Source organism: Cheilinus undulatus, linkage group 18 (assembly GCF_018320785.1).
Source record: "Cheilinus undulatus linkage group 18, ASM1832078v1, whole genome shotgun sequence".
Lineage (NCBI taxonomy): Eukaryota > Metazoa > Chordata > Actinopteri > Labriformes > Labridae > Cheilinus > Cheilinus undulatus.
In genome coordinates this window covers 34,048,581-34,074,785 of record NC_054882.1, presented here as the reverse complement: position 1 = coordinate 34,074,785, position 26,205 = coordinate 34,048,581, and the positions used below count along the sequence as shown (strand labels likewise).

The 26,205-nt window shown below is 38.5% G+C and overlaps 3 protein-coding genes across 3 annotated transcripts in view; 1 reads left to right on the top strand and 2 right to left on the bottom strand.

Moving 5' to 3' along the window:
• Positions 1-2,662: 2,662 nt before the first annotated feature.
• On the bottom strand, positions 2,663-9,866 carry slc66a3 (solute carrier family 66 member 3). Its single transcript, XM_041812968.1, has 7 exons — positions 9,651-9,866; positions 7,699-7,781; positions 5,117-5,186; positions 4,925-4,982; positions 4,472-4,592; positions 3,504-3,545; positions 2,663-3,186 (listed from the first exon to the last, which is right to left on the bottom strand). The coding sequence occupies exons 1-7, from the start codon at positions 9,794-9,796 to the stop codon at positions 3,086-3,088; spliced, it is 621 nt and encodes a 206-aa protein (XP_041668902.1). The 5' UTR covers positions 9,797-9,866; the 3' UTR covers positions 2,663-3,085.
• Positions 9,867-13,266: 3,400 nt separating this feature from the next.
• c18h2orf50 (chromosome 18 C2orf50 homolog) lies at positions 13,267-19,605 on the bottom strand. Its single transcript, XM_041812642.1, has 4 exons — positions 19,533-19,605; positions 16,292-16,433; positions 16,031-16,070; positions 13,267-14,348 (listed from the first exon to the last, which is right to left on the bottom strand). Exons 2-4 carry the CDS (start codon positions 16,426-16,428, stop codon positions 14,151-14,153), a joined length of 375 nt encoding a protein of 124 aa, XP_041668576.1. The 5' UTR covers positions 16,429-16,433; positions 19,533-19,605; the 3' UTR covers positions 13,267-14,150.
• LOC121526194 (CAP-Gly domain-containing linker protein 4-like) overlaps positions 18,825-26,205 on the top strand; it is a 74,253-nt gene continuing 66,872 nt past the window's right edge. The window contains exon 1 of the mRNA XM_041812639.1: positions 18,825-18,967. The gene's annotated coding sequence lies outside the window, so the exon portion shown is untranslated. The remainder of the gene's footprint in view (positions 18,968-26,205) is intronic.

The following is a 26,205-nucleotide window of genomic DNA, read 5'->3' as shown; positions in this document are numbered from 1 at the left end:
TTCTGTCTTTAAAATAAATGTCTTCAGACTTCTGACCCTTTGCCAAGCCATGCCCTCCTTAGTTACTGTTACTATGTTTGACAAGATCGCATGTCCATTGTACTTCCCATTTAAAACAGTTGAAATAACCTCCATTTTTACTCACTTTTGATGATTATTTTTGGGGCTTTTTGCTTTTACTAGACAGGACAGCTGAAGAAAGATAGGAAACGGGAAGAGCGAGCAGTGGAAGGCATGCACCAACCAGGACTGGGACTGGAAATGGATGTACCTTGGCCAGTCCTTCAAGGACTACAACCTCTGCATGTGGGCACCTACTCTTCAAACTGAGCTTAGCCAATTCCCACAATCTGACAAACTTTTATTAAAGTTAAGTTGGTTTGATTCTTTTATAAACTTGGCTTTAGGGATAGAATAAAGTCAAAGATAGAGTAGGGTACATGAGAATAACTCAAAGTCTCTATATCTCGAGAAATCTCTACAAATCATGCCAGCATGGTTTCCAATAACTAATACTAAGAAAGTGTTAGCAATTTTGCCATTAAATAATGCTACAGCTTCTTGGTGTTGCCAGAATGTCACCTAACATTCTGTGATTGTTGACGAGGTTGGGTTGGCGTTCAAGTTAAACTTTTGGTTTAAGAAACAGGATGAAAAACAGCCCCAGGTTATACGATGTAAATATCTTGAGTTACTTGTGCAGACATCCCAAGCACACTTTTTAACCATGCTAAAGCAACTACATCAATATTGTTTGACTACTACATACTGAAAAGACTTGGCCTGGGCCAAAGTTTGTCAAAGCAGGGCACTCAGGAGATAACTGCACTGATTTTGGGCCCGATTCACCCCTTCTTTCCCAAATCAGCAAAAGTCTTTTAATCTGGCAAAGATCATTTTGCCTTATTTTCCTATGATGCGAGTTGTGTTAAAGGGGACATATAATGCAAAAATTTTCTTTTTCAGGCTTTAAATACAATATGTTATACATAAAATATGTGCCTCTGGCCTGTCCACAATCCCCTCAAGTACCAGAAAAATCCATTCCCTCTCCCCCCCTCTCTTTATCCACCTTTCAGAAAATGTGTTCTCAGATTTCCCCCTTGTGATGTCATGTGGGGAGTTAGCCCCTCCTCCAGGTTCGGTTGGCCCTCCCTGCTTGGAAGAAAGTTCCGCACTCCTCTCCTGATCATCCTCCAAGCTGCCAGCTTAGAGGAGTACCAGGAGAGCCACATCCATTTCCTGAGAGGGACGTGGTCAGGGGCGGAGTCAGACAGCTTAGTAACATTTAGCCACATTCACAGAAACAGCTTGTTCTCAGCGGGGCTTTAACAGAGGGGTTTTTAGACATGAAAAATCCAACACTGGAGTGTTTTTTGCTGCAACAAACTTCACAGGCATGCTTTGGGGACCTCTAAGACCAATAAGAATTTGTTTTAAAAGGGTAAAATATGTCCCCCTTAAGAGTGAGTTTACTTGCTCTGATCTGCTTTGCTTTGAAGTTGTGTATATTAGACATTCAATATTTATGATCAGAAATCAAGCTTGTACGCTTCAGATGGCCTAACAATTAGGTCACGCTCTATGTACACAGGTGGACCAGCAATAAAAGGATAAAAAGCTTAAAAATATCTCAAAACAAAAACAATCAATTTTGTGGGAGGAGTGCAGAGTTTAGCCAAGCATGCACTCCGGACTGCTGTGAGGAACAGAACAATAGCCAATCAGAAAGCAAGCTGACTGAATAAAGAAGCTCAACAAACAGCTATGGTAATGATAGTAAACATATAACATGAAGTCCAAAATGGAGGACCAACTTGGTGATTTAAAGCAACAGCACAAGTGTTATAACACCCTCCTGTAAAACATACAATGGTCGAAGTGAATAGGATAGGAGCTGGAAATTGCTGCTGCAGTGGATGCACAGAAAAGTTAACAGCTTGCCACATTAAGCTCATTTAAATTTTAGTTTGCATGAGATCTGAGAGTTGAGACTTTGCTTGTTGTTGGTGAATGAATCTGTCAGTGCAATTTTTTCCCCCATCTGGGCCCAACATGTTCTACAGAAAGAAAAAAAAAATGCCATGCTGTCAAAAATCAAATTTTAATTGTTCTGTGAACAAAAATCAAAGGAAAAAGTCTACAAGTTATTCTTACCAAAAGACATTTGAATTAACTATCTAATAAGTGTTTTATCAGGACTTTTATCCACATGTGCTTATCTAAATTTGACAACTTCAGAGCAGACAGAGCCTAAGGACCATCTCCGGACTCCAGGTTGGGAACCAAGGTGTCTGGATGTGTTCACACCACAAAAATAAAACCGTTAAATGCTATTTGTCATTATGTGTGGGCTCTCACATTTTCAAAATTTCAACATTTTAAAAATCTTCCAGAGTGTGTCAGGCTTAACTGGAAGTAACTCTGACATAGTTGGTGTTTCGTTCTGGCCCAGCAAGAAGTTGGTGCTTGCTAAGTACCAGTTTTTAGCACCTGGAGCCAGTGCTTTGTTGGTGGAAACAGAAAGAACCAGTGCTAACCCACTAGCACCAGCTCGGTCGAAAAGGGGCATGGAGGGGCTCTCAGATTGATGAGTGAGCAGACCAATCAGAGAGCAACACAGAGTCACCTCTGTCAGATTTTTACAAGACAGCACAGGGTATGAAGGTAGTATATGTTCTTTATTAAAATAATCCAGAAAAGAACTTTACTCTTACAAAAGCTTTTCAAATACAGTATTTCTCATCCTGAGTAGAAAGATCTCTGATAAAGTTTTCTTGTGCCAGGCTTTCTAAAAACACGTCATTTTTCTCACAGTATGACAAAGCATTGGTCTCTTCTGTAACAACTGGAATGTTCTGCAAAGAAATGTGTGGGTTTAACACTGAGGTAAAGACATTATTTATAAAAAAGGACATTTTATGGGTCAGTATTACAAAAGCTGCTTACATAACCGTTATTATTCATCATTTTTTTGTTTTCTATTCCGCCTGTGTGGAGAGTAGCTGAGTAATCCCTCTGGTAAACACTGGAAGACAGAACAAACGGCTGAGAAGCCTGCCTGCGTTAGGATCGACTTCAAAGCTTATTCATCTTTCTTGGTCCTGCTGCTGTTTCTCTGGTAGTAGAGCACAGTCAGCAGCACCCACAGGTTCAGCGATGTCATGACGATGAATCTAACCAGAACTGAGACAAAGAGAGGAATTTTATCACGTAGAAGATTCAGACATAAAAATCCGAACAAGAATGTGTTGATGACACACTTCTTCCTGAAATCACACAGAAATTTCTCAAACACAAACTTTGGGACCTTGATTCACATGAAAGATGATTCTGACAGTGCCTTAATATCTCTGTGAAAAGCAGACAGCAAAGCACCAAAATCCCTGACTATGGTAATAGTTATTTAGAAAACAAATCTTTTAAAAGGACTCAGTATGAAACATTTTCACAGATCATCAAAAACTCCTCTGAGGGACAGTGTTTATAATTCTGTGGCTTACCCTGCATGTCTCCAGTTGTCACAGTGGTGGTGTAAATCCTCGCTGCAACAAAGAGAGCCGCGTTAATGACATCCTCTTTATCCAACAGAACATCTCATATTTAATTAATGAAACATGGAATTGCTAATTTATGAAATTAGGAGCTGAGTAAATAGTATTTTACATATTTATGAGCTGAAAGTTAGCGGTACTTTAGGGAGGACAGATTGATTAAACACTGCTGAATGTAAAAAGAATGCTAAGCATCAGGGTTAAACAGATAAAAGGATGTAAGCTTTCATTTGAAAAATAGAGACTGGCATGTTTTATACATGTTTAATGTAACACTGTTAAAAAATTAAGGTATTTGCTGAGTTTTTTTTCTTCTTTTAGATCAACAGTCAGAGTTTTCATACCTCTCCAGTGATCATAAATTGTTCAGACATTGGGCATGCTGTCATAGGCTCACTTTACCCACTGGTGGGTGTACCATGAAATGAGCTTTACATACAAGCTTTCTTAGCTTAAGTAAGCTCAACAGAGTTTTAAGCTCCAGTGTGACATATCAGGTACCTCAAAGCTAGATATGAACTTTTGTGCATTTCCCATACCAGTCCATATGTTATAAGTTAAGGGGCGGAATATTGAAATAACTGAGACTGCAATTTTATCTGACTCTTCCAAAAATGTGTTAAGTCCAGTGCGTGCCCTCAATAGGTGAGTATGGTTGCCAATTTGTGAGCCACAATGTCATTCAGTTTGCCTTGCACCTGAATTCCTATATAATATAATGACTGATTTATTGCAAGACAATCCTTTAGATAAATAAAAAGATCTGATTAATTCAAGAATGCTTGATGTCAGAAAAAGGGTGGAAGTGTCCTTTAATAGCGTTTCACCAACGTTATCCTGCTGTTTTCTCTTTTCTGAAACTGCTTTTTTGATTGACATTTTCTTCTTTCATATCATAAGCACCGCATATTACTCACCCATACAGGTGTAGGTAGCCATAGCCCAGGAGAGGGCGCTAACCTGTCCAGCATCCTTAGACCTCCACAGACACTGCAGCTGGGCAAACTTACTGCCGGCGCTGATGAATGTGCACAGGCTCTGAGAAGAGAGTAGAGGTCAGCAGAAACAGTCTGCAGTGTTTCTACTTGTTTGTATAACATCTCCATTGCCTATGATTTGGCTTATTTTGGCAGGGAAAAGTCACTTTATGTTGCCTGCAAGAACTTCAACTCTAAAAGAAAGCAGTGTCAGGATAAATACTAAGAGAACTGTTTGCATTTATGGGGTTTGGGTGCCTCCCAAAGATAAACAAGCTACAATGAGGTTTGTGGCTTTTTTGAAGTCCTCACCTCATTTCTCTTGCCTGAAGGCCTGCCATCTTTATGCTACTTTGATTAATGATCGATGTAAAACATTTTTTTTTTTTTTACCATGGCCATATCTATGATCCTCTTGTCCACAGTGAGGAGTCTCCATCCTCCGACAAACCTGAACACATTCAGTTAAGGCAATAATACGAGACGCTGTAAAAGTTATCAAAAAGTCAGATGGGTCATTGCTTCTCTTCAGCCCTGAATGAACACATTCACATCCAGAGTTGATTGAAAATGATAAAAGGATACACCAAGGTGTAGACGAGGCTCTGCCGTAGGCTGCCGTTGTAGTGAAGGATCAGGAGCAGAAGAATGACATCTGAGGACACACAGCAGAATATAACTCATATCTGATCAATGAGCTGCAGGCTGCAGTCAGAAGACATATTCAATCCAGTGGGTGCAGCTATAACTTTTTACTGTCTCATTAACTCACCACAGGCCAGAATATCCCACATGAATTCAAAGTTTTCTATTTTTAAGTTGTCAATATTGTTGCTGTCAGTGACAGACCTGGACATTTGTTGGTCCAGACACTGGAGTCCCAGAGGAAGAATAAGAGTCTGTTGTTGTGGTTTATACAGATGAAAATCAATAAAAGGCCAGAGATGACTTCATGTCCCTCTGAGTGGAGACGCATGTCAGATCATTTGTTTCCACACTACATGATCACTGTGACACTAGAACACTCTAACATGACATCAATTACTCCCCACATGTGGATGGTTTATTGATTTTCTATCAAACGTCTGTCATTATGACATGAAACCATGGACATGCATTTCTCATGTCGAGGTTAAGCTTTTCTCTAACATGATTAGTTCTGACCACAGACTGTGTGTAAAAGGCTGACAAAGCCAACAAAATGTCACCCAGTCCATTTAGTAGCCTTAGCTATACAGTGCTGTGAAAAAGTATTTACCCCCTTTCTGGTTGCTGATGTTTTGCATATTTATCACACTTAAATGTTTTGGATCATCAAACCAATTCTACTATCTCACAAAGACAACCCAAGTAAATAAAAAATGCAGTTTCTAAATTTAATTTATTTATTAAAGGGAAAAAACCCAAACCTATCTGGCCCCTGTGTGAAAAAGTAATTGCCCCCGCTTGTTAAATCATGAGTGAACTGTGATTAACCACAGTTCTTGGAAAGCTGAGTTCAATTTCACTGGCAGCATCCAGGCCTGATTACCACCAGATTTTTTGAATCAAGAAATCACTTCAATAGAAAGTGAGATAAAGTGAAGTAGGCTACAAGATCTCAAAAAGAAACGCAACATGCCACGATTCAAAGAAATTCATGAACAAATAAGAAACAAAATGATTGAATTCTATCAGTCTTGAAAAGGTTACAAAGACATTTCCAAGGCTTTGGGACTCCAGCGAACCATGGTCAGAGCCATTATCCACAAATGGAGAAAACTGGGAACAATGGTGAACCTTCCCAGGAGTGGTCGGCCAACCAAAATGACTCCAAGAGTGCAACGACAACTCATCCAGGAGGTCACAAAAGAACCCAGAATGACATCCAAAACCACTGCTGACAAAAAAAACACGAAGGCTCATTTCACATTTCCAAAGAAACATCTTGATGATCCCCAAGACTTTGGAGAAATATTCTGTGGACTGATGAGACCAAAATTTAACTTTTTGGAAGGTGTGCGGCCCGTTACATCTGGCGTAAAAATAACACAGCATTTGATAAAAAGAACATACCAACAGTCAAACATGGTGGTGGCAGTGTGATGTCTGGGGCTGCTTTGCTGCTTCAGGACCTGGATGACTTGCTGTGATTGCTGTGAGTTGGTATATACAATGGCTGCCGGTGGAGTGATTCACTCAGATGTAGCCAGTTTTATCAGGATTGAGCCACGTTTCCTATTAAACCTAGAGTAAAGCGGCTCGCTGAAAGCTCCTCTTGGCATAGAAGATGTTTTTGCATTTCTTCTGACTGATTCGACATGAATTTTATCCACCAACAAGCTCCACCATTCATAAACTACAGCAGCGCTTGTCTGTTGAGCTCAGGTTACAACAAGAGCTGTGAATGCCTACTTTCTCATTTTGTCTTGTCGCTCTGATTGGCCTGTCATGAATGTGACAGACAGAGCGTTTGTCCAATCACCTTCAGAGAATACTGTCCATCCCAAACGCTTTGTTTGGGAGCTTTCCCAGATGAATGGGAAATTTAACCATGCAATTGATATATGAAACAGCCTATCTGGTGTGTCAGGTTAGGTTGGGATAGAAGAGAATGTGCTCATGCTCAGCTAGGGTTGGGCTAGATATATGGTCCCAAAATAAGCTCTAGCGTGCGTTCTTCCTTAATGCAATACGATGTGAATTTAGAAACAGGGACACCTATAGTATGTTTTTGGAGAATCACTATGATTGTTTTAACTTAAGAAACCATCTATTTACTTAAAAATGTTGCGTTAAATCAATTTTTCCTTAAGCTAAGAGATGCTAGGTTGATTTTTTTTTACCTCTCTACAGTCTGTAACACTACAGTTGTATAACCTCACAGTAATACTTTCTTCTTTTTCTGTTATTTTATGGTAGCAAGCAAACATCTCTGAGATGTGCAGTCCCTGTTTGGTGGTACTGATTTTTATAAATGACTATTCAAGGATAAAAAAGGTCATTATCTACTTCTCACAACTGATATTGTGTCACCTTTACCTACAAAATCAAAAACTTTTTTTTAATATTAGTTAATTTAGACCTTGAAATTAATGCAAACTGTTATTTAAAGGCTATGTACAAAACTATTATTATATTTTGGTTAATCCTTAGGTCTGTATCAGGGTAAAACAAGGACAACTCACCTTGAGCAATGAGAATGGGATACTCCAGGTACGTCGGAGGTGGGTAGTCATAGTACATCTGATATGTAATAAAAACAATGAACCTGTAAAACAAGAGGTTATGTAGGTTATTGTGCTGTATTTTTGGAATATTGAGAATTAAATCATCAAAGTAACGACGATAATGGGGTGCTGAGAAAATCTAAAGTTTGATGCAATGAGAGGTTTTTTCTTTGCAATGTCACGCTGGACTTAAGCATTATGATTTTTTAGCAGATACATAGTGGCACTCGGTGGTAATTTCCCTCTAATGAAATTAGCTTTGTACTCAGCAAACACGATGAACCAACTGTGATAGACAGACTTTTATAGTACTCAGCAGACAAGTCTGACATTAAGCAGCAGATCCTGTTTATCAAGCAAACATGCAGATGGATGATAATGGTGACAAGCTGCTCGTGTGTACTCCTGTTTCCATGTGCAGGCATGGTGATGGCCAACAAACTTGTGCAAGATGATGTTTCCAACAATGAACCATCAAAACAGATCCAGTTAAAGCTGCAAAGGGCAGATTCATACATTTTAAGAGCTAAATGACTGACAGATGTAGCCTAATATTTGAATCTCCCTTGGCTGTGAGGGAGAATAAAGTATCTCAATCACTGACTCTCTCAGGTGACAAATTTGAATTTAACATCTTTAAGGACCATTAAATAACTAAGTTCTGTCTGAAATAATGATTTGCTACATCATCAGACACAGCAAATGTGAAAAACTTAATTTTTAGAGTCAGACAGGTTTGGTTATGTTTGGGTGATTTTTATTCTCAGACAGGCTGGGGTTTGAGTTTCTTCTATAAATCTCACTAACCGTTAAAGTTATCACTCAAAAGTTGAGACAAATTAATCACAACTGATTGCAAAAATGTAAAATCAAGGCCTTTCATACTGTGATGTATGTGTCACAGAATAACACCAGGGATTTATTAATAGTCATTGTAAATTCACTGCATTGTAATATCTTTGTAACAGCTTTAGTCATTTCTGTTGACCCCGTGCAGCTTTAAGACTTTGCTCCTTCTCTTTGGCATGCACAGTGACAGCCGGCTGTTGCTCACCAACACAGTAGAAGCATTTAGGAAAGTGCAAATACTGCATGGCACAGAGAAGAGACACAACACTGAGAAATTACACAGCCTTATAGATAGGGAGCTGCTCAGTCCTTAATTAAACACGATCTTTTGTAAAATCTACAAAAAAATGGAGAAATTGTAAGAAAACTGCAGGTTTAACAAGACGTAACAGATGTAACACTGAGTGCAGATTTATCATGACCTTAAGAGCTACATTAGTCCACTGTTATCAAAGAGCCCCACATAGAAAATCTGTATTTGTTCAATAACCTCAACAATTCATTCACAATGTTTGGCCAATAACATGACTGTAGCGTTAATCCACGCATGGATTGTTTTTTTTGTTTTTTTTGTTTTTTTTTTAAAGAGCAGCTGTGTCCCATTTTAAACTTAATCTCAGGAAGAAACTAGCTTCTAATCCTCTACTGGCACCAAATAATAACACTGAACGGGATGCACTTCATTTCATTCCCCCATGAGGAGCAAACAGTAGGGCAGCACGGCTGGAGGAGCAATACTAAGATTTACTACGTTTAATGAAAAAACAAGGTGAGTGTTTCTTTATATTTATGCCAAATTTACTTGTATATTAAATATCAGGGATTCAGTTGATGGTTTAACACACATCTAAGGAAGTGCTTGCTCAGTAAAACCACAATTTCACAGACTATGAATGAAGTTCGGAGGTGTTGTGAGGACCAACATTAGCAATAAAAGAAAGTGATGCTTTGTATGCCATCTAACATCAGTTATGGTCTACCACCTTTCCCCTTACTCTTGCACAGATTATAAATTACATATAAGGGTTAAAATACTTCTGTAGTGACATAAATCCGCATACCCGATCAGCTCGAGCAGAAGACTGTTGAGGCTGACTCCAGTAGTTGATTTCGCTCTCATAAGAACGAAAATCTGCGGGAATTTGAGGACCATGCACACAAAAAGCGTGCTAAAATTAGCGACGTGCAGAAGCGTATCTGACTGCATTGTAACGAGGTATAACAACTTATTTTACCGGAGGGTTACAATAGTAACAGCCAGATGCTGCCGACCTATCCCTTCTATCAATGTAAATGATTTAAGAACGGACTTCCGGTAGAACTTTTCAAAGTAAGATAACTTTACTGACGCAGTTGTCGTTCCTGCTTATATTTAGGTAAACTGACCTGGAATTTGAGTCTGTGCAACGATTTATATTATTAAGAGTGACAAAATTGTTCTAAAGTCAAGGAACATGGATTAAAAACACAAAAATCACAAAAGAGACATACGTTTATTTTGAAAACATACTTGTTTTGTTATTTTGTTAGCTTAATGGTTTTCCTGTTAACCGGCAAATGTTCCCACTTCCGCATACATCTACTAAAAGCTGATTGGTTGCCTTTTCTCACAGGTTATGGTGAAGCTTTTGAATTTAGAACATCATGTCTTTGTCTCTCATTGCTTTACCAGAAACTTACACTCACGAGGTTGCATTAGAATTTAATACAAAAATCATACCACCATGAATTAAAAAATATTTAAATAATGAAAGCGTTACAGGAAGTGAACTACTACAACTACTATTAAGACCCTCAATGAGGAATGGGGTGCACAGTGCTCTGATGCAGTGGTTCCCAGCCTTTTTCCTGGAGCCTTCCCTAATTTGTATCTAAGGAAAGCTGAGCTCCCCCAAGACACATATGCAAAAACAAGGTACATTATTATCTAAAATCAACATCTTTTAATTTTTTCATTGATTAAACCGTAAGTAAATGGACCTGCACCTGTTCTTCTTATCAAAAGGCCTTTGTTTAAAGTATTTAATATGTATTTCTCATGATTTTAGTAAATACATGCTAATCTAATACAACCTCAGTGCAGGCAAAGCCTCTGAGACCTTTGGCTATTTTTATATATTTAACTTAATATTTTTGACAAGTACATACGCAAAGTTTTTTTCAGATACAATTGCAAAGAACTAAAAATCTAACAATGTTCAAATATTACAAGAGATTTGGTTCTATTTTCATGTTTACATGACAGATTTGGTCATTTTTCTTCTTCAAGTGTATAATTTCTTGATATTTGAAATTGTCTTGGAGATGGATGGTCCCATGTGGCCCCTTGTCCACCAGTTGCCCAGCCTTGATCTACAATGAAATTTGCTACAGGGTAACAAACGAGGAGCTGACCACTAGGAAAATAATGAGTAACTATCTTGATGTTTAACCAGAAACAAAAGAGGAATTAACCACAAGTCAACCATTAGTTCACATGTTAATGACAAGTAAGTCCTCACTAATTTTACAGGGTACTTCATCATTACTTAATGGATCATGCCTGTTAGACAAGGTAGTTAAACTCCGTATAGTTATCAGGGAACAAGTTAGGACCAAGGTGCTGGTTAATTGTTAGTTAATGTGCAAATAACAAGAAACTCCTCATCAAATGTTATAAATTAATACATGACTTTTAATTGATCGTCATACTTGAGCTACTCATTTATGAATCACCACTTAATAATAATGTTTTTATTATATATTACTCTGTTAATGCCCCTCATTATAAAGAGCATCTTTCAATCAATCAATTTTTGTGCAGCTTATTGTGAGGAGCTACCAGTTAAAATGGTAATATTTACTGTTTATGATAAGATTTCACCACATTACACTTTATCATAACATAATTGCACATCAAGATGTGTCTCGTCCTCCTTTAATCATTTATCAAAATCTATTCATATATCTTCTTTCTGTTGTAAATGTACATGCATGTTGACATTCCTGAAACTGAGTTAAGGGTACACCCTTTAACATGCCTCCCATGATGAGAACCTTCACAAATTATTAGCTAATAAATATACAGTCATTATTTAACCCAGGGATGTCAGAGTCAATCACAGCAGGGGCCGAATTCTGAATTTGGGTCTAACTGGAGGGCCTAACTGGGCCAAAATTTCCCATAAACTATCACCCTCTTCCTCACTGGTAACCAATTATAGGTGGAAAAAAAAAATGTAACATTGATGATAAATGACCTTGCGATTAAAAAAAAGTCAAAAGTTAAAATCATGATTTTTAACAGTTAAAGTACTAAATAAAATTCCAAATCATGAGTTTAAAAGGTCAAAAGATGAGATAAAAATGTCAAATATTGACTTTTTTGAATTGAAAATGGTTGAAGATTTGAAGATATGAGAAAAAAATTCAAAATCAAGAGTTTAGAAGGGGAAAATATGAGATAAAATTCTAAATCTTTTTTTTTTTTTTTTTTTGTCAAAATATGAGATACAATTAAAAATAATGAGTTATGAAGGTCCAAAGATGAGATACAAACTTAAGATTTTAAATCAAAAAGGTTAATATTTGGGATTAAAATTCAAAGTTAGGAGTTGAAAATATCAAAATGTAAGATAAAACTCAAATTCGCGAGTTTAAAATGTCAAAATATGACTTAAAAATTAAAATCATGAATTTAAATGGTCAAAATATGAGATAAAAGTAAAATCATACATTTGAAAAGGTCAAAATATGACATAAAGTCAAAACCAAAACCTTAAGTCATGATTGTGAGATGCAAATTAGAAAATATGAAATGAAAACACAAATGTATTTTCCCACATTCCAGACTTTTTATCAAATTATTTTTTTAACTTTTTCTAATTCTTATGACTTAACAAGGATATTTTCACTCATCAAGGTGAAGTTAACATTGTCATACTGGAGGAAATGCGCAGACCTCATACTGGTGGGCCAGTTATAATCAAAATATGATATGATCTGGGGGGCTGGGTATGACTGTGCCATGGCCCCTGGGCCTTGAGTTTGACACCCCTGATTTAACCATTTCAGTATTCATTTGCTTATTTAGATATGTTGGTATCTAATTCACACTCTAAAGCCTACATTGTGCATGTGTCATTTGGTCTTGTTTTTCAATAAAATACAGTAGAATTAAACACTGTTGTATTATTTGGAAATAAGTTTTGGGTCTACTATATCATACCATTTTATGTACATCAGTCTGATGAGTAAAGGAACTTACAGTCTTCAGTGTCATTTTTGCTTTCTGCTCCAAAGGTCAGAACTGAACTGGGGAAAAGGAGTTTAAGTTTGCTGATTCCTTTATTTGAAATGAATCAAAAACAACCTGACACTTTATGAACTGATCTTACTGGATGATTTAAGAGGATGTTAAATGACGAAAGCAGACTCATCTGCTGTAGATGATCTGCTTGATATAATTTGCTGTTTACTAATTTGCTGTAAACAATTTGCTGTTTCTTTATTCCATGTCTTCACTTGATGCACCTTACTCTATGATTGTATTGTAATGCTGCTAACTGGTCATGGCCAGGGTGGTGTTAGAAAAGAGGTTTAAACCTGACAAGTTTATCTCTAGGATGAATAAAAAATGAAACATAAAGACAATCATAACTGAAGTATTTCAGTACACCTAGGCTTTAAAATGCTAAATCTTTATTTCAGTGACATTTTTGAAAACTCTGCAGTAACATCCATAAAAGACAACCTGAGAATAAATCTTTCAGATTCAGTCAGGACCAACATTTAAATTCAAATTTAGACAGGGCAGTGATCAATATGAACTCAACAAAAACAAACTGGCTTTTTAATGAAGCTACAAAGGTTCAAAAACCAAATATGCAGCTGTTCACAAAGTGCATTAAATTCACAAAGATTTAATTAAGGCTATTTCCATGTCAAATGGCTGTTAGATCATGGCAATGACATGCACTGTGTTAGATTTTTTTAAAGCCACTTTAAAGGTAGAGAAGAAAATCTTTTTTTAATTGTCTGCTCAGGTTTCTGTGTTTGATTTGTGTGTCCCTGCAGCACTATTTCAGAGCTCTGAGACAAGTAGAAGTGATACATTTGCTCATCCAAATTTGATTTGGTGTCTTGTTAGACTGGTTAGGTCCCTGATGGAACTGGAGTGACATGAATCTGATCTGCTTGTGTCAGTCCTTCTCACATCTCTCTTTATATGTGAGAAAATGCATTTAGTATCAAGGGGGTTTTCTTGTTGTATTTTAAATGACTAAATTAACCCAATTTCTGACACCAAGTACAACAGGATCAATGAATGACTGCATCTCTATAAATATCATTGTAATTATGTAGGACAGCAAACCTATGTTCATTGTTCTTCTATTTATATGGCTTTGAAGTAGTTTTCTTCTTTATAATAACAAAAGTAAAGTTATAAAAGACAAAATATCACGTCCAATTTCTCTAAGGCTGAGTAACAGTGAAGATTCAACCTGATCTTTAATCAGTGTAACAAAACAGTCCAACCTTGGAGCAAAAAAAGACGTTGCAGGTGTAAAATGATTTGTCCCCTAGCAGGGCAGCATCTCTTGATCCAACTTGTGTTTGCGATAGCCCCCAGACCAGAGCAGCAGCCTGTCCAGCCTGACCAGTTCACTCCCCAGTGGTGTGGACAGTCTGCTGCCAAACACCTGGTTGGTGGTGTTGGGGACGCGGTCAGAATAGAGGGACGCATCACTGGGTAAAGGCTCTGATGGCTTTAGCTGGCCCTGAAAATACACAGGAGAAACATTGCTTCCAAAATATACAGCAAAGTATTAGTCCCTTTCTGATTTCTTTTTGTTGTATATTTGTCACACTTAAATGTTTCAGATCATCAAACATATTTTATTATAAGACAAAGATAACTCAAGTAAATACAAAATGCATTTTAAAATGATGATTTCATTTATTAAGGTAATAACTCATCCAAACCTATCTTGCTCTATGTGAAAAAATGTATTACTATGTTTCCCTTAATGAATGAAATCATCATTCAGAAACTGCAATTTGTAGTATTTGGGTCATTTTTGTCTAATACCAAAATCTGTTTGATGATCTGAGACATTTGACTGTGACACATGTGTAAAAAATAGGAAGGGGGGGATGTTTTTACACAGCATTGCAGCTACATGACATGGAATTAAACCACAGCACAACACTTTAGAAAAGGGCATGAATGGGCAATAATGCTCATGTTTTCCATGCACATTTTACTGTTTAGACCACAGGTGTCAAACTCAAAGCCTGGGGCCAAATGTGGCCCGCGGTGCAGTTTTACCTGGCCCGCAAGATCACGTCTTAATTAGAATTAGCCTGCTGCTATGAGGTCTGCAGATTTCCTCCAGTATAAAAATGTATATTAAACCTTGAAGGGTAAAAAAAAAAACCTAAAGTCATAAAATTCTGAAAAAGTAGAGAGCAGAAATAGTCAGGAATGAGGGACAGAAATTAATTTGTAATGTTAATTTTCATTTCATATATTCATTTTGCATCCCAGAATTATGCCCTAAATTTAGGATTTTGACTTTTTATTTCATATTTTGACCTTTTAAATTCATAATTTTGACCTTTTCTCTTATATTGTGACCTTTAATTCTCACAAATTTACATTTTAAATCAAATTTTGACCTTTTTAACTCGTAACTTTGACTCTTAATCCCATTTTTTTTTCACTTTTTAAACACCTGATCTAGAATTTTATCTTATATTTTGACCTTTAAGAGTCACAATTTAGAATTTGATCTCATGGTTTGACCTTTTAGACTCACAATTTAGAATTTGATCTCATGGTTTGACCTTTTAGAGTCACAATTTAGAATTGTATCTCATAGTTTGACCTTTTAGAGTCACAATTTAGAATTGTATCTTATATGTTTAAACTCTTGATTGTGTATTTTATCTCATATTTACCTTATTTTGACTTTTAATTTTGTATTTTGACCTTTAGGACTTATAAAGTCAGCTTTCTATCTCAGATTTTGAGTCTTTAAACCCATTTATTTATTTATTTGGCATTTATTTGGCATGGACACAGTAACATTGATGCTGTGATATTTAATCATTTTGTCTTTTTTTTTTTTTTTAGAAATCTTAAAATCATTTATCATCACTATTTTATTTCCCCCAAAAATTCATTACCTGTGAAAACATGTCTGACAGTTTTCAGTTAAATCTTGACCCTGTTAGGCCCTCAGGTTAAACCTAAATTCAGATTTCGGCCCCTGCTGTGATTGAGTTTGACACCCCTGGTTTAGACAGTCTCTCAGAGAAACATGAGTTTTAAATTGTGTCTTATTTGAACATACTGAGAGATTAAGCCTCCAAAGGTGTTAGATAGATGATAGCAGATAGTCCAACATATAAAAATATACAACACTTCATATGTATCATAGTCTAGGTTTAGTCTTACCATCTGATCATAGTTCCTCAGAAAGCCCCAGTTCTTCTCCCTGTGGACCAGAATTTAGACGTTAAGATTATGAAGCCTGTACATTTAGGCTTACTTTAGCTGGAATAGCTTCAGTGATAATGGCGAACATAAACATTTACTTCAGCTAGCATACGTAAACGTTAACACTGTTACTAACTTCATATGAAAATTAAACTTCCCCATACAGTTTTAGTCCACGTGCCTTTGTTTACAAAAAAATACTAGCCTCTTTATCCTCACCATTCCCGGACTTTTCTCCTCTCACCCCACACTAGCTCTTTCCAGAGTCGGTCTTGTTGCTCCGGATCAGTCTTGACTGAAGTCTGCTCTTTCACATGACGGTGTCTCGCAGAGGTCATGCGCTTGTTCACATCCATTCTGACTGATAAGAAACAAATTAAACTGAGGCTCTCACTTCAGTTAAAATCAATAATAAGTGAGCTGAGTGTGTGTGGTAGTCAGAGGAAATCACTGCGAGTAGCCTGCTTCAGCCTCCTTGTTTACGTTTCCATAGAAACGGAAAGAAAAGAAAAGGTTGACAATGAATTGTAAAACTGTACACAATTGACTAGGACCTCCTGGAGCTTACGTATAATATGCTTTAAAGAAACTGAAATTATTTGTCCATCTAGTAAATGATTTGTTCACACTCAAAAAATAGTCTTCAATATTTCTGTAGGCAGGCCCCCTGTAGGTAGGTAGCAATAGGCAACATTTCTTAATTCAGTGTAGACCTGCCTTAGGGGAATTCAAGGGGATTCAGATTTGAACCATAGCTGAGATAGATAGGCCTGTCTTTAGGCTTATCAAAATTGCAAGTTGTCATCTATAAAGGTCATAAAAATTTTAATTTGGAATTGGGTTGTACCTTGTTGCAGATTTAATATGTCCCATCCATCAATTAGGGGTGATGGGACAGAATATTTTTAGATGATTGGACAGCACTGAAAAGGCTTTAAAATGATCAAACATGCAATAGAAGAACTTTTTCTAGATGCCCTGTATGTACCAGACATGGTTTCCAACCTCTCAGTGTTTGCAGACACTAATCAACCACAAAAATGTAGATGTGTGAGCTGTCGCTTCTCTGTATTTGCTTTTTGCCTGCTGCCAGCTTGTAGAAATAACCAGTAAAATCTCTCTCTAGTCCATTTAAACTAATATACAGTAATCTTCCCTTACCTCAATAAAAAGTGTTTGTGAAATTTTGATATCAAGCACTATTTGAACCAATTTAAAGCAAATAGTTGCAGATGAAAAATTATCTTTACATCAGCCATTAAATTTCACACCAAGTCACATAAATGTTGCCAGAAAAAAAAGGTTTTTGGCCAATTCTAGCTTCCCTTCTTCAGAAACGGATAGACAACATCTTCAGAGTAACAGAAATGCAGCACATGTACGATTTTTTTTTACAAAATTAAATAAAACCTTTAAGAGGGTATAAATTCAAATATTGTCCTGCCTGAATTCAGCCTTTCCTACAGCTGCACACAATTTCTTGTCCCACTACATTTTGAGCCACCCCACTTTGTTATTAGAGGCAGGCCCATCCACAGAAATGGCTGGGCCCCTGAAATACCCTCAAATAGACCCTCCTTACAAGCCATTTAATAATAATAACAATGATGACTAATGCATGTTGGATCATTAGCATTTGTGCTATCCTCATGACTGACTTTTGCCTTTACTGCAGACTCACAAATGCTTGTTGTGGGTCCTGGCATGGATACACTATCCCAAAACAATACTGGTCTAACAGTTAACTTCAGTGGGCCAGCCTACAACTTTGTAGGTCAATACTAAACAAACAGACACATGACTCCTATTGTTCTCAGAAAAAGGGATCTATCTTTTGAAACAGGCAACAATAAAATATTTATTTTTTTGTTAGCATTGTCTGCATTCAGCTCATAATGGTGCTGTACCTGGGTGGTTGAGGTAGCAGGAAACTATTTTTTTTTCTTGATTATTTGAATATTGTGTATGTTAAATGGGCCACACACAAGTTTCGTGGCTTTATTTTTGCATGCCTATTCTTTTGACCACATTCATCAGCAGTACATTTTGTGAAGACAATTAAATACGGTTACACTTGGAAATATTTCACTTAATATTAAGCTGTCACAACAAGTGGTCTGTGTGTTGGTGCTTATTGTTGATGATGTTGCACAACCATCATCGTTAAGGTCATAGAATTGGTGGCTAGCAACTGCAGAAAACTAACACTTTAATTTTTTTTAAATTTAAAGTTGTAATATAAGGGTGACTGTAAATATACCTGCGTGGCTCACACATATACAGTGCTTAAAGTGCAACATTTTGGCAAATTCGCTCATTGCCATAATTTCTATAGCAGGGGTCATCAAGTACGTCTGCACAAGGGCCAGATTTAGTCTTGATAGAGTCTCTGGGGGCCGGACATCCAAATAAAGAAAAATTAAATCAATATATTGTTCTGATTAACATACTATTTTATTAGTATTTGTATTTTCTTTTAAAACACCGGACATTTTTAGGCATTACCAGCAGTGTTGGGAGTAACGCGTTACAAAAGTAACGCAATTACAGCGGTGCATTACTTTTTGCTGTAACGGTTATATAACGCATTACTAATACATTTTCAGTAATATTATACCCGTTACGTATCTCAGTAACGGACGTTACAACGCATTTTAACTGAAGATGTGAGAGAGGAATTCACCAACACCAAGCTGACAGAGAGACATGCAGGCGCGGAGAAGAGAAAGAGGACGGAGGACGACAGTGCAGGAAAAAGTCAGACAAAGCAGCAGAAATTAAGTTTCCCTCGGTCTGCCGTGCTACTTGAACCAAGATGAGTGAGGAGACGTGTTTTTTTAGTGCTTTTACAAAAAACTTGTCGGCAAAATCCCCACGAATGCCAGTAGTGACAAGGTAAGCTAACTTTCTCATAGAGAGTGGTTCATACAGCCTAGGCCACTGGGCCATGCGGCTAACTACCGTGTTATTATTACCAACGGCGATCTAAACAGTGACATAATGCTAACGTATATACCGGTACGGCTGAGACTGGCAGGCTAATGCAGATCAGATTCCTGCTCTAACATGTACGGTGGCAGGGAAGTTTTTAGTTTAGAAGTGGTTCTTGTGGTGATATTCATGGTAGAAGTGCAGCTAGCTGGAGCTAAAACCGGCGGAGCTGCACCGAGGGCTGACCGGAGAAACGTGACATTATGTGGCATTGTTGTGTAGCTTTGGTAAGCACTCAGCAGCTAGCTGTGCTCACACCATACAGAGATCGTTAGAAAGCCGTAACTGTATCCGCTGCACAGTGAGGCCGAGGCTCATACAGATCAGATCCCTGCTCTAAAATGTGCGGTGGTGAAGTTTTTGGTTCAGTAGTGGTTCTTGCAGAGACATTCACAGTAGCAATACCGCTAGCTGGCAGCTAAACACATAGCAAAGCTGACCGGAGAAACGTAATATGACAGAGCTGTACCTGTGTGAGCTCATCAAGCTGGGCTTTTCGGGAGGGGGGCCTTAAGGAGGACTGGAGGTATTCCAAGTGTTTCGGGCAGAGGGTGAATGACTCAGTCGCTTTTTAGTCAAACAAATAAGTTGTAATTACAGCGTTTCAGTATTGTTTACAGTTATGTTGAAAACTATTGCACTGTTGCTGTTTACATAAAGTATTTTCACATATATTATTTGAAGATAAATCATACAAAGCACATGCTGTTGAAGAGAGGCGAATCTGTGCACTTCAGCCTCAGGATTTGTATTACTTTAACCCCTGTACCAGTATCCGTATATAATTAACCCATTTAAACACAGCATGAGTTTAACATCTATCACCCTCCACTGGATATATAATAAGCTACGACAAACTATATTTTAGATATATTTTAGCATTTTAGAATGCTAGTCATACTTCTGCAGTTATTTTGGTGAAAGTAACTCAAACGTAACTTAAAAGTAGTGTAACGCATTACAATTCAGAGACAGTAATATTGTAATGTAAGTAATTACTTTAAAATGACAGTAACTACTAATATATAATGTATTACATTTTGGAAGTAACTTGCCCAACACTGATTACCAGTGAGATCTATCCTTACCTGTAATGATGTATAAGGAGGCAGGCATTCCCACAGAATTGGCTGGAAAGAATGGGCCCTAAACAATTATGATTTAGCACCAATATGAACTCATGTTTCACACTTTCACTACTTCACTACGCCATTTTTGCAACATTTTGTGCCACTTTTAACCCATTTTTGATACCTTTTGCTATTTTTATTACTCTGTAACCAACTTTCCTGCTTTTTTTACTGCTTTGACATTGGCTATTTTTGCACCATTTATCCACTTTTAACACATTTTTGATACTTTTTGCCTCTTTCACCTCATATTTACCATTCTTTAACTCCTTTAAACCGTTTTTCTTGCATGTCTTAACCCTCCTTCATCCTTTTTTTCCATTTTTTGTCAATTTTTGCCCCTTTTTCCTTCTATACTAATGGTTTGCCACATTTTAATCTCTTTTCATCACTTTTCCTGCAGGTATTGTCCCTTTGTGCCACTCCACAACCCATTTGGACTCTTATCACCCATTTTTACCACTCTCTAACCCATTTTCATCACTTTATCTGGCCATTTTTGCCAGTTTTAACACATTTTTTTTATATATTTACTGACAATGGCTGACAAGTGAATTTCTGTAAAAACAGATCAAATGTTCAGTCATTCTAAAACTATTTCAATATTAATTATTGGGGTGGATTTGCAGACATTTAAAGCCAAAAGATACTCTTAAAACCACAACATCTTCTTTCCTGCCTTTCTGAATTTAATGATCTTCTGCGGGCTGGAAAGGAAGCTTTGGGGGCCTGATTTGGCCCCCAGGCCGCCAGTTGATGATCAGTGTCCTATAGTCTTAGTAATAGGTTTGTTTCCTTTAGTTGTCAGTGCAAGCTGTTTCTAGATCTGGGGGGACTGATATACCAGCTGCACAGCTAACGCTATGGAAGCAGACAGTATTTTTTGCTTTCCCTCATCAAACTCATCAAATACACAATCCAGCAACTCCAAAACGCTCTCGTGGACAAGTTGTGACCTGCACATTCACCACGCTATGAAATAATCATGGAACATTACGAGATGGAGATGTTTTAAAGCTAAATGCAAAGCTGGGACTTCACTCCAGACATGGCTGCTGCACTGTGTCACTCCGCCCAGTGGTTTACTCAAAAAATAGTTCCGAGTGTCTGCTTCATGTGTCGTAATGTTACATAATTATACATTATTATTTCATAGCGTGGTGAAAGTGCAGGTCACAACTTGTCTACGAGAGCGTTTTGGAGTTGTTGGATTGTGTATTTGATGAGTTTGATGAGGGAAAGCAAAAAAAATACCGTCTGCTACCGTAGCGTTAGCTGTGCAGCTGGTATATCAGTCCCCCCAGATCTAGAAACAGCTTGCACCGACAACTTAAGGGCCCCTACCGACTAGGCTAAACTCCATAAAGAACTACATAACGTGAACCATGGCAACTGTAGACACGTCAGTACACGACTTTTGTCCTTTTTGAAAAGAAAATACCTCACTGCTGTTCTTTGCACAAGCACAACAACATGATTTTCAGTTGTATTAACTTAAATTCTTATCAGTTTAGCACTTTGATATTATTGAATAACAAATGCAATGCAAGACCTTCATATTGTCAGATTTTATTTGACCATGCAATGTTTGATCTGAACTGAAAAGTGTAAAATTCTGAATATAAACTTCGCATGTTAGTAGGATTTTTTTTTTGATGATTTAGCTTATTTAAAAAAATGAAAACTTACCTTCACACACATGTATTTAAATGAATTTCATCATTCAACAGCATCAGTTATTAGAGTAATTTAGGTTTCCATCAAATGTTATTTCTTGTTCTGATGATAGCACTGTTTGAACAGGTGATATATGTCTGTAACATATTTAAAGGCACTCACATAGGTGTAAATGATAGAAAGAGGAATTTCTCTATGCTGATTAGTTTGCATGTGCACAAGCTTTCAGCTTATGAGTGCATGGCTATTATCCTTCTAAGAACATGAGAACAATTCAGCGGTTTCTCCTAGCAACTTTCTTAGACCAAATTTAAGAAAAATCATGATTGCATTTTGGTGAATGAGGCCTATTTGTCATCAGTGTTTTAGATAATTTACTCAAAACTTATTTGAATATGCACTTCAGTATTTTTAATACCAATTTTGAAATGATAAATCTCCTTTATTGTAATTATTAGCAGGATCAACCAGTACTAAAGCTTTAAATAGAAAACATACTGTACTAGTCATACTATTACTTGTACTAATGCTTTTCATATAGTTGACAAAATTCTGCCACCAAAGTAGCAAACAATGTGAAACACTTGATCTCAAATCATTCAGCCTAAATGATGATGTATGCAGAAGTTTATTAAAAACAAGATTTTAGCTAATATTGGGGTCCCAGGACTTCTGTTTTTGCTGCTTAATCTCCAAATCAGTGTGTTTTATGATTTATATTTCACTATTATTATATTGGAGTTTAAAGAACAGCTAGTGTGACAACCCCACCATTAACATACCTCCTTTAAAAGTCCTGACTTTAAACTTAAATGTTTCAGATCATCAAGCAAACATTGTTTTTTGAATAATTATTTCATTTAAAAAGGGAAAGAAGCCATCAAAGCCTATCTAAATACATATTGCTATATTTATTTGTATTGCTATTGACATTTCAGAAGCTCTAACTTATTTTGATTATTTTTTTATGTTTTTTTATTTTTTTAAATTTTTTTTTTTCCATTAAATGGAAGGGCGAACCGGAGCACCCGGGGAAAACCCTCAAGGAGTTGGAGTTTAGGTGGTGGCTCAGGAGGTGTCAGAAGGTGAAGAAGAAGACTTATGCTCCTCCTTTTTCTTCCAACATTCTCGTGTCCCCCGTTCAATGGCGTGTCCAAACATTTTGAAGCATGAAGACCAGCTGGAGCCTACTGGTCTGCATTGTCCAAACATTTTGAAGCATGCAGACCAGCTGGAGCCTGCTGGGTCTGCAGCGTCTTCCTGGATCTGTTGTGCAGTTCCATGGGGGACAGGCCTTGTCTCCAGGGTTGGCTCAGTCTCTTGCCACTCCAGGTGTTTCTCTCTCCCAACCCTGAGCGCTGTGGAGAGCTCAAGATTGATAGAGGACTGGAGTGTGAGCTGAGCTTTTAGTTCCTCAGTGGTTTTGGAATAGGTCTTTTCCTCTTGCAGGATCTTTGCCTTCAAGAAGTCCATTTCCTCCGCCATCTTTCTAAAGGAAGCCTGCTGTTCCACCACCAGGGCCATGGCTGCTTTCCGCTCTTCATCAGCCTGAACTTTCTCCTCAAGTTGATTTTGGAGAATGCTCATCTGATGTCGGGCAGCTGCAACGTCTTCATCATATCTGCGGCCCAGTTCTTCATGCATCATGATGATCCTGCCCTGTTCCTCCAGGAGAAGCTTGTTCTGGTCTTTTTCCTGCTGGAGATCAGCAGCAAACTTCTCCTGGCTGATTCTTTGTTCCTCTCTCAGCTCCTGTATCTCTTTTTGAAGAAGGCTTTGGCCACTAACCTGATTGTTTAGGGCCTCCACCTCATTGAGAAGATAATTTTCTTTTTTCTCTGATTTTTCTCTCAGGGCATCGATCTCTTCCACCATCTTTTCATGATCAGCCTTCAATTTCATGATCACTTTCTGGTCCTCCGTTGCCCTGTCCTCACAAGTCTCGATAACCCTCCTCAGTTCAGTGAGCTGGACATCGGCCTGATGTTGGACAGCGGCAATATCTGTTTCATACTTCTGACTGAGTTCTTGGTATGAAACCTGGAGGTTCCGCTGATCATTTTGGAGACAGCTGGTTTTCTCTCGTTCCTTCTCTAGATCGGCAGCAAACTTCTCCTGTTCGTGTTGGAGTCGCTGGTTCTGCTCCCTTTCCTGCCTGAGATCGGCAGCTAATTGGTCTCGCTCTCTCTGGAGAAGCTGGTTCTTCTCTCGCTCCAGCGTGAGAGCTGCTTCAAACTTCTCCCTTTCTTGCTGGAGAAGGTTGTACTTTTCCTGTTCCAGCTTCTCCTTGTCCTCCTTATGAAGACGGTCCTGGAGGCTGAGCTGACTCTTAAGCTCTTCGATGACCTTCTGACTGTCCATCATCCTATCCTGGGTATTCTGGACTTCCTTTTCCAGTTGCCATTGAAGGTTGTCAACCTGATGTTTGTAGGTCGTCACCGTTGTTTCAAACATTTGGTTGACTTCATCCAATGAAACCTGAAGGCTGTCCTTTTCTCCCTGGAGAAGCTGATTCCTCTCCCGTTCAAGCTCGAGATCAGCAGCCAGCGTCTCCTGCTCCTCCTTATGAAGACGGTCCTGGAGGCAGAGCTGACTCTTAAGCTCTTCGATGACCCTCTGACTGTCCATCATCCTGTCCTCTGTATTCTGGACTTCCTTTTCCAGTTGCCATTGAAGGTTGTCAACCTGATGTTTGTAGGTCGTCACTGTTGTTTCAAACATTTGGTTGACTTCATCCAATGAAACCTGAAGGCTGTCCTTTTCTCCCTGGAGAAGCTGATTCTTCTCCCGTTCAAGCTCAAGGTCAGCAGCCAGCGTCTCCTGCTCCTTGTTCTGGTGTGGAGCCATTCCTACAAGGAGGTCGTCCTTCAAAGCTGGGGCTGAGATCTCATCTCTGTCCTCCAACACCCTGTCTTCTCTGGACTTTACCTCCTTCTGAGGTTCAGACTGAGGGATTTTTACCTCCTCAGGTTCACCCTGATCCTCCAACACCCTATCTTCTCCGGACTTTAACTCCCTCTGAGGTTCAGCCTGAGGGATTTCTACCTCCTCAGGTTCACCCTCATCAACCCTTTGTTCTTGTTTTTTCAGGGCCTTCTTCCTCTTTTTCTTCTCATTTCCCTTCTGCTCCTCGATGGCCATCATAATCCTCTCCTCCTCCTCCACGCTGAGCCAGACTCGTGGTTTGGTCTCCTGGCCCTCAATCATCTCTATATCCGAGACTTTGTCCACAATGACAAAGTCCGGTTGGCGTTTGCCTCTGACAATTTTTCTCGAGGAATCAAACTTGGGTCTTGATGGAGCCAGTCCTGCTTGGAGGTCAACCTTTAATGCTGGAGCTGAGATCTCATCTCTGCCCTCCAACACCCTGTCTTCTCCAGACATTATCTCCTTCTGAGGTTCAGCCTGAGGGATTTTTACCTCCTCAGGTTCACCCTGATCCTCAGACACCCCATCTTCTCCAGACATTATCTCCTTCTGAGGTTCAGCCTGAGGGATTTTTACCTCCTCAGGTTCACCCTGATCCTCAGACACCCTATCTTCTCTGGACTTTAACTCCCTCTGAGGTTCAGCCTGAGGGATTTTTACCTCCTCAGGTTCACCCTCATCAACCCTTTGTTCTTGTTTTTTCGGGGCCTTCTTAATTTTTTTCTTCTCATTTCCCTTCTCCCTCTCCTCGATAGCCATCAAAATCTTCTCCTCCTCCTCCACGCTGAGCCAGATTCGTGGTCTGGTCTCCTGGCCCTCAATCATCTCTTCATCCGAGACTTTGTCCACAATGACAAAGTCCGGTTGGCGTTTGCCTCTGACAATTTTTCTCGAGCAATAAAACTTGGGTCTTGATGGAGCCAGTCCTGCTTGGAGGTCAACCTTAAATGCTGGAGCTGAGATCTCATCTCTGCCCTTCAGCACCCTGTCTTCTCTGGACACTATCTCCTTCTGAGTTTCAGCCTGAGGGATTTTTACCTCCTCAGGTTTACCCTCATCAACCCTTTGTTTTTGTTTTTTCGGGGCCTTCTTCCTCCTTTTCCTCTCATTTTCCTTCTCCCTCTCCTCGATAGCCAACAAAATCTTCTCCTCCTCCTCCACGCTGAGCCAGATTTGTGGTCTGGTCTCCTGGCCCTCAACCATCTCTTCATCCGAGACTTCGTCCACGGGGACAAAGTCCGGTTGGCGTTTGCCTCTAGTCCCAAATCTTAGCATCTCGAATAAATGTTATTTAAACGACAAAAAATGGGTAAATTCTGATAATCTGGTTTAGAGACCGTATCAGAATAAATTGTGAACACCTGACTTGCAGATTTCAAAGCTCTGTCTGAGTAAAATCACCTCTGA

Coding starts and splice junctions, on each gene's coding strand:
- slc66a3 (XM_041812968.1), bottom strand. CDS start 9,796: ATGCAGTCAGATACGCTTCTGCACGTCGCTAATTTTAGCACGCTTTTT. Junction 7,782..9,650: donor CTTCTGCTCGAGCTGATCGG/GTATGCGGATTT, acceptor CTTGTTTTACAG/GTTCATTGTTTTTATTACAT. Junction 3,546..4,471: donor GGCTACCTACACCTGTATGG/GTGAGTAATATG, acceptor TCTTTGTTGCAG/CGAGGATTTACACCACCACT.
- c18h2orf50 (XM_041812642.1), bottom strand. CDS start 16,428: ATGGATGTGAACAAGCGCATGACCTCTGCGAGACACCGTCATGTGAAA. Junction 16,071..16,291: donor AGGAGAAAAGTCCGGGAATG/GTGAGGATAAAG, acceptor TCTGGTCCACAG/GGAGAAGAACTGGGGCTTTC. Junction 14,349..16,030: donor TGAGGAACTATGATCAGATG/GTAAGACTAAAC, acceptor GTGTATTTTCAG/GGCCAGCTAAAGCCATCAGA.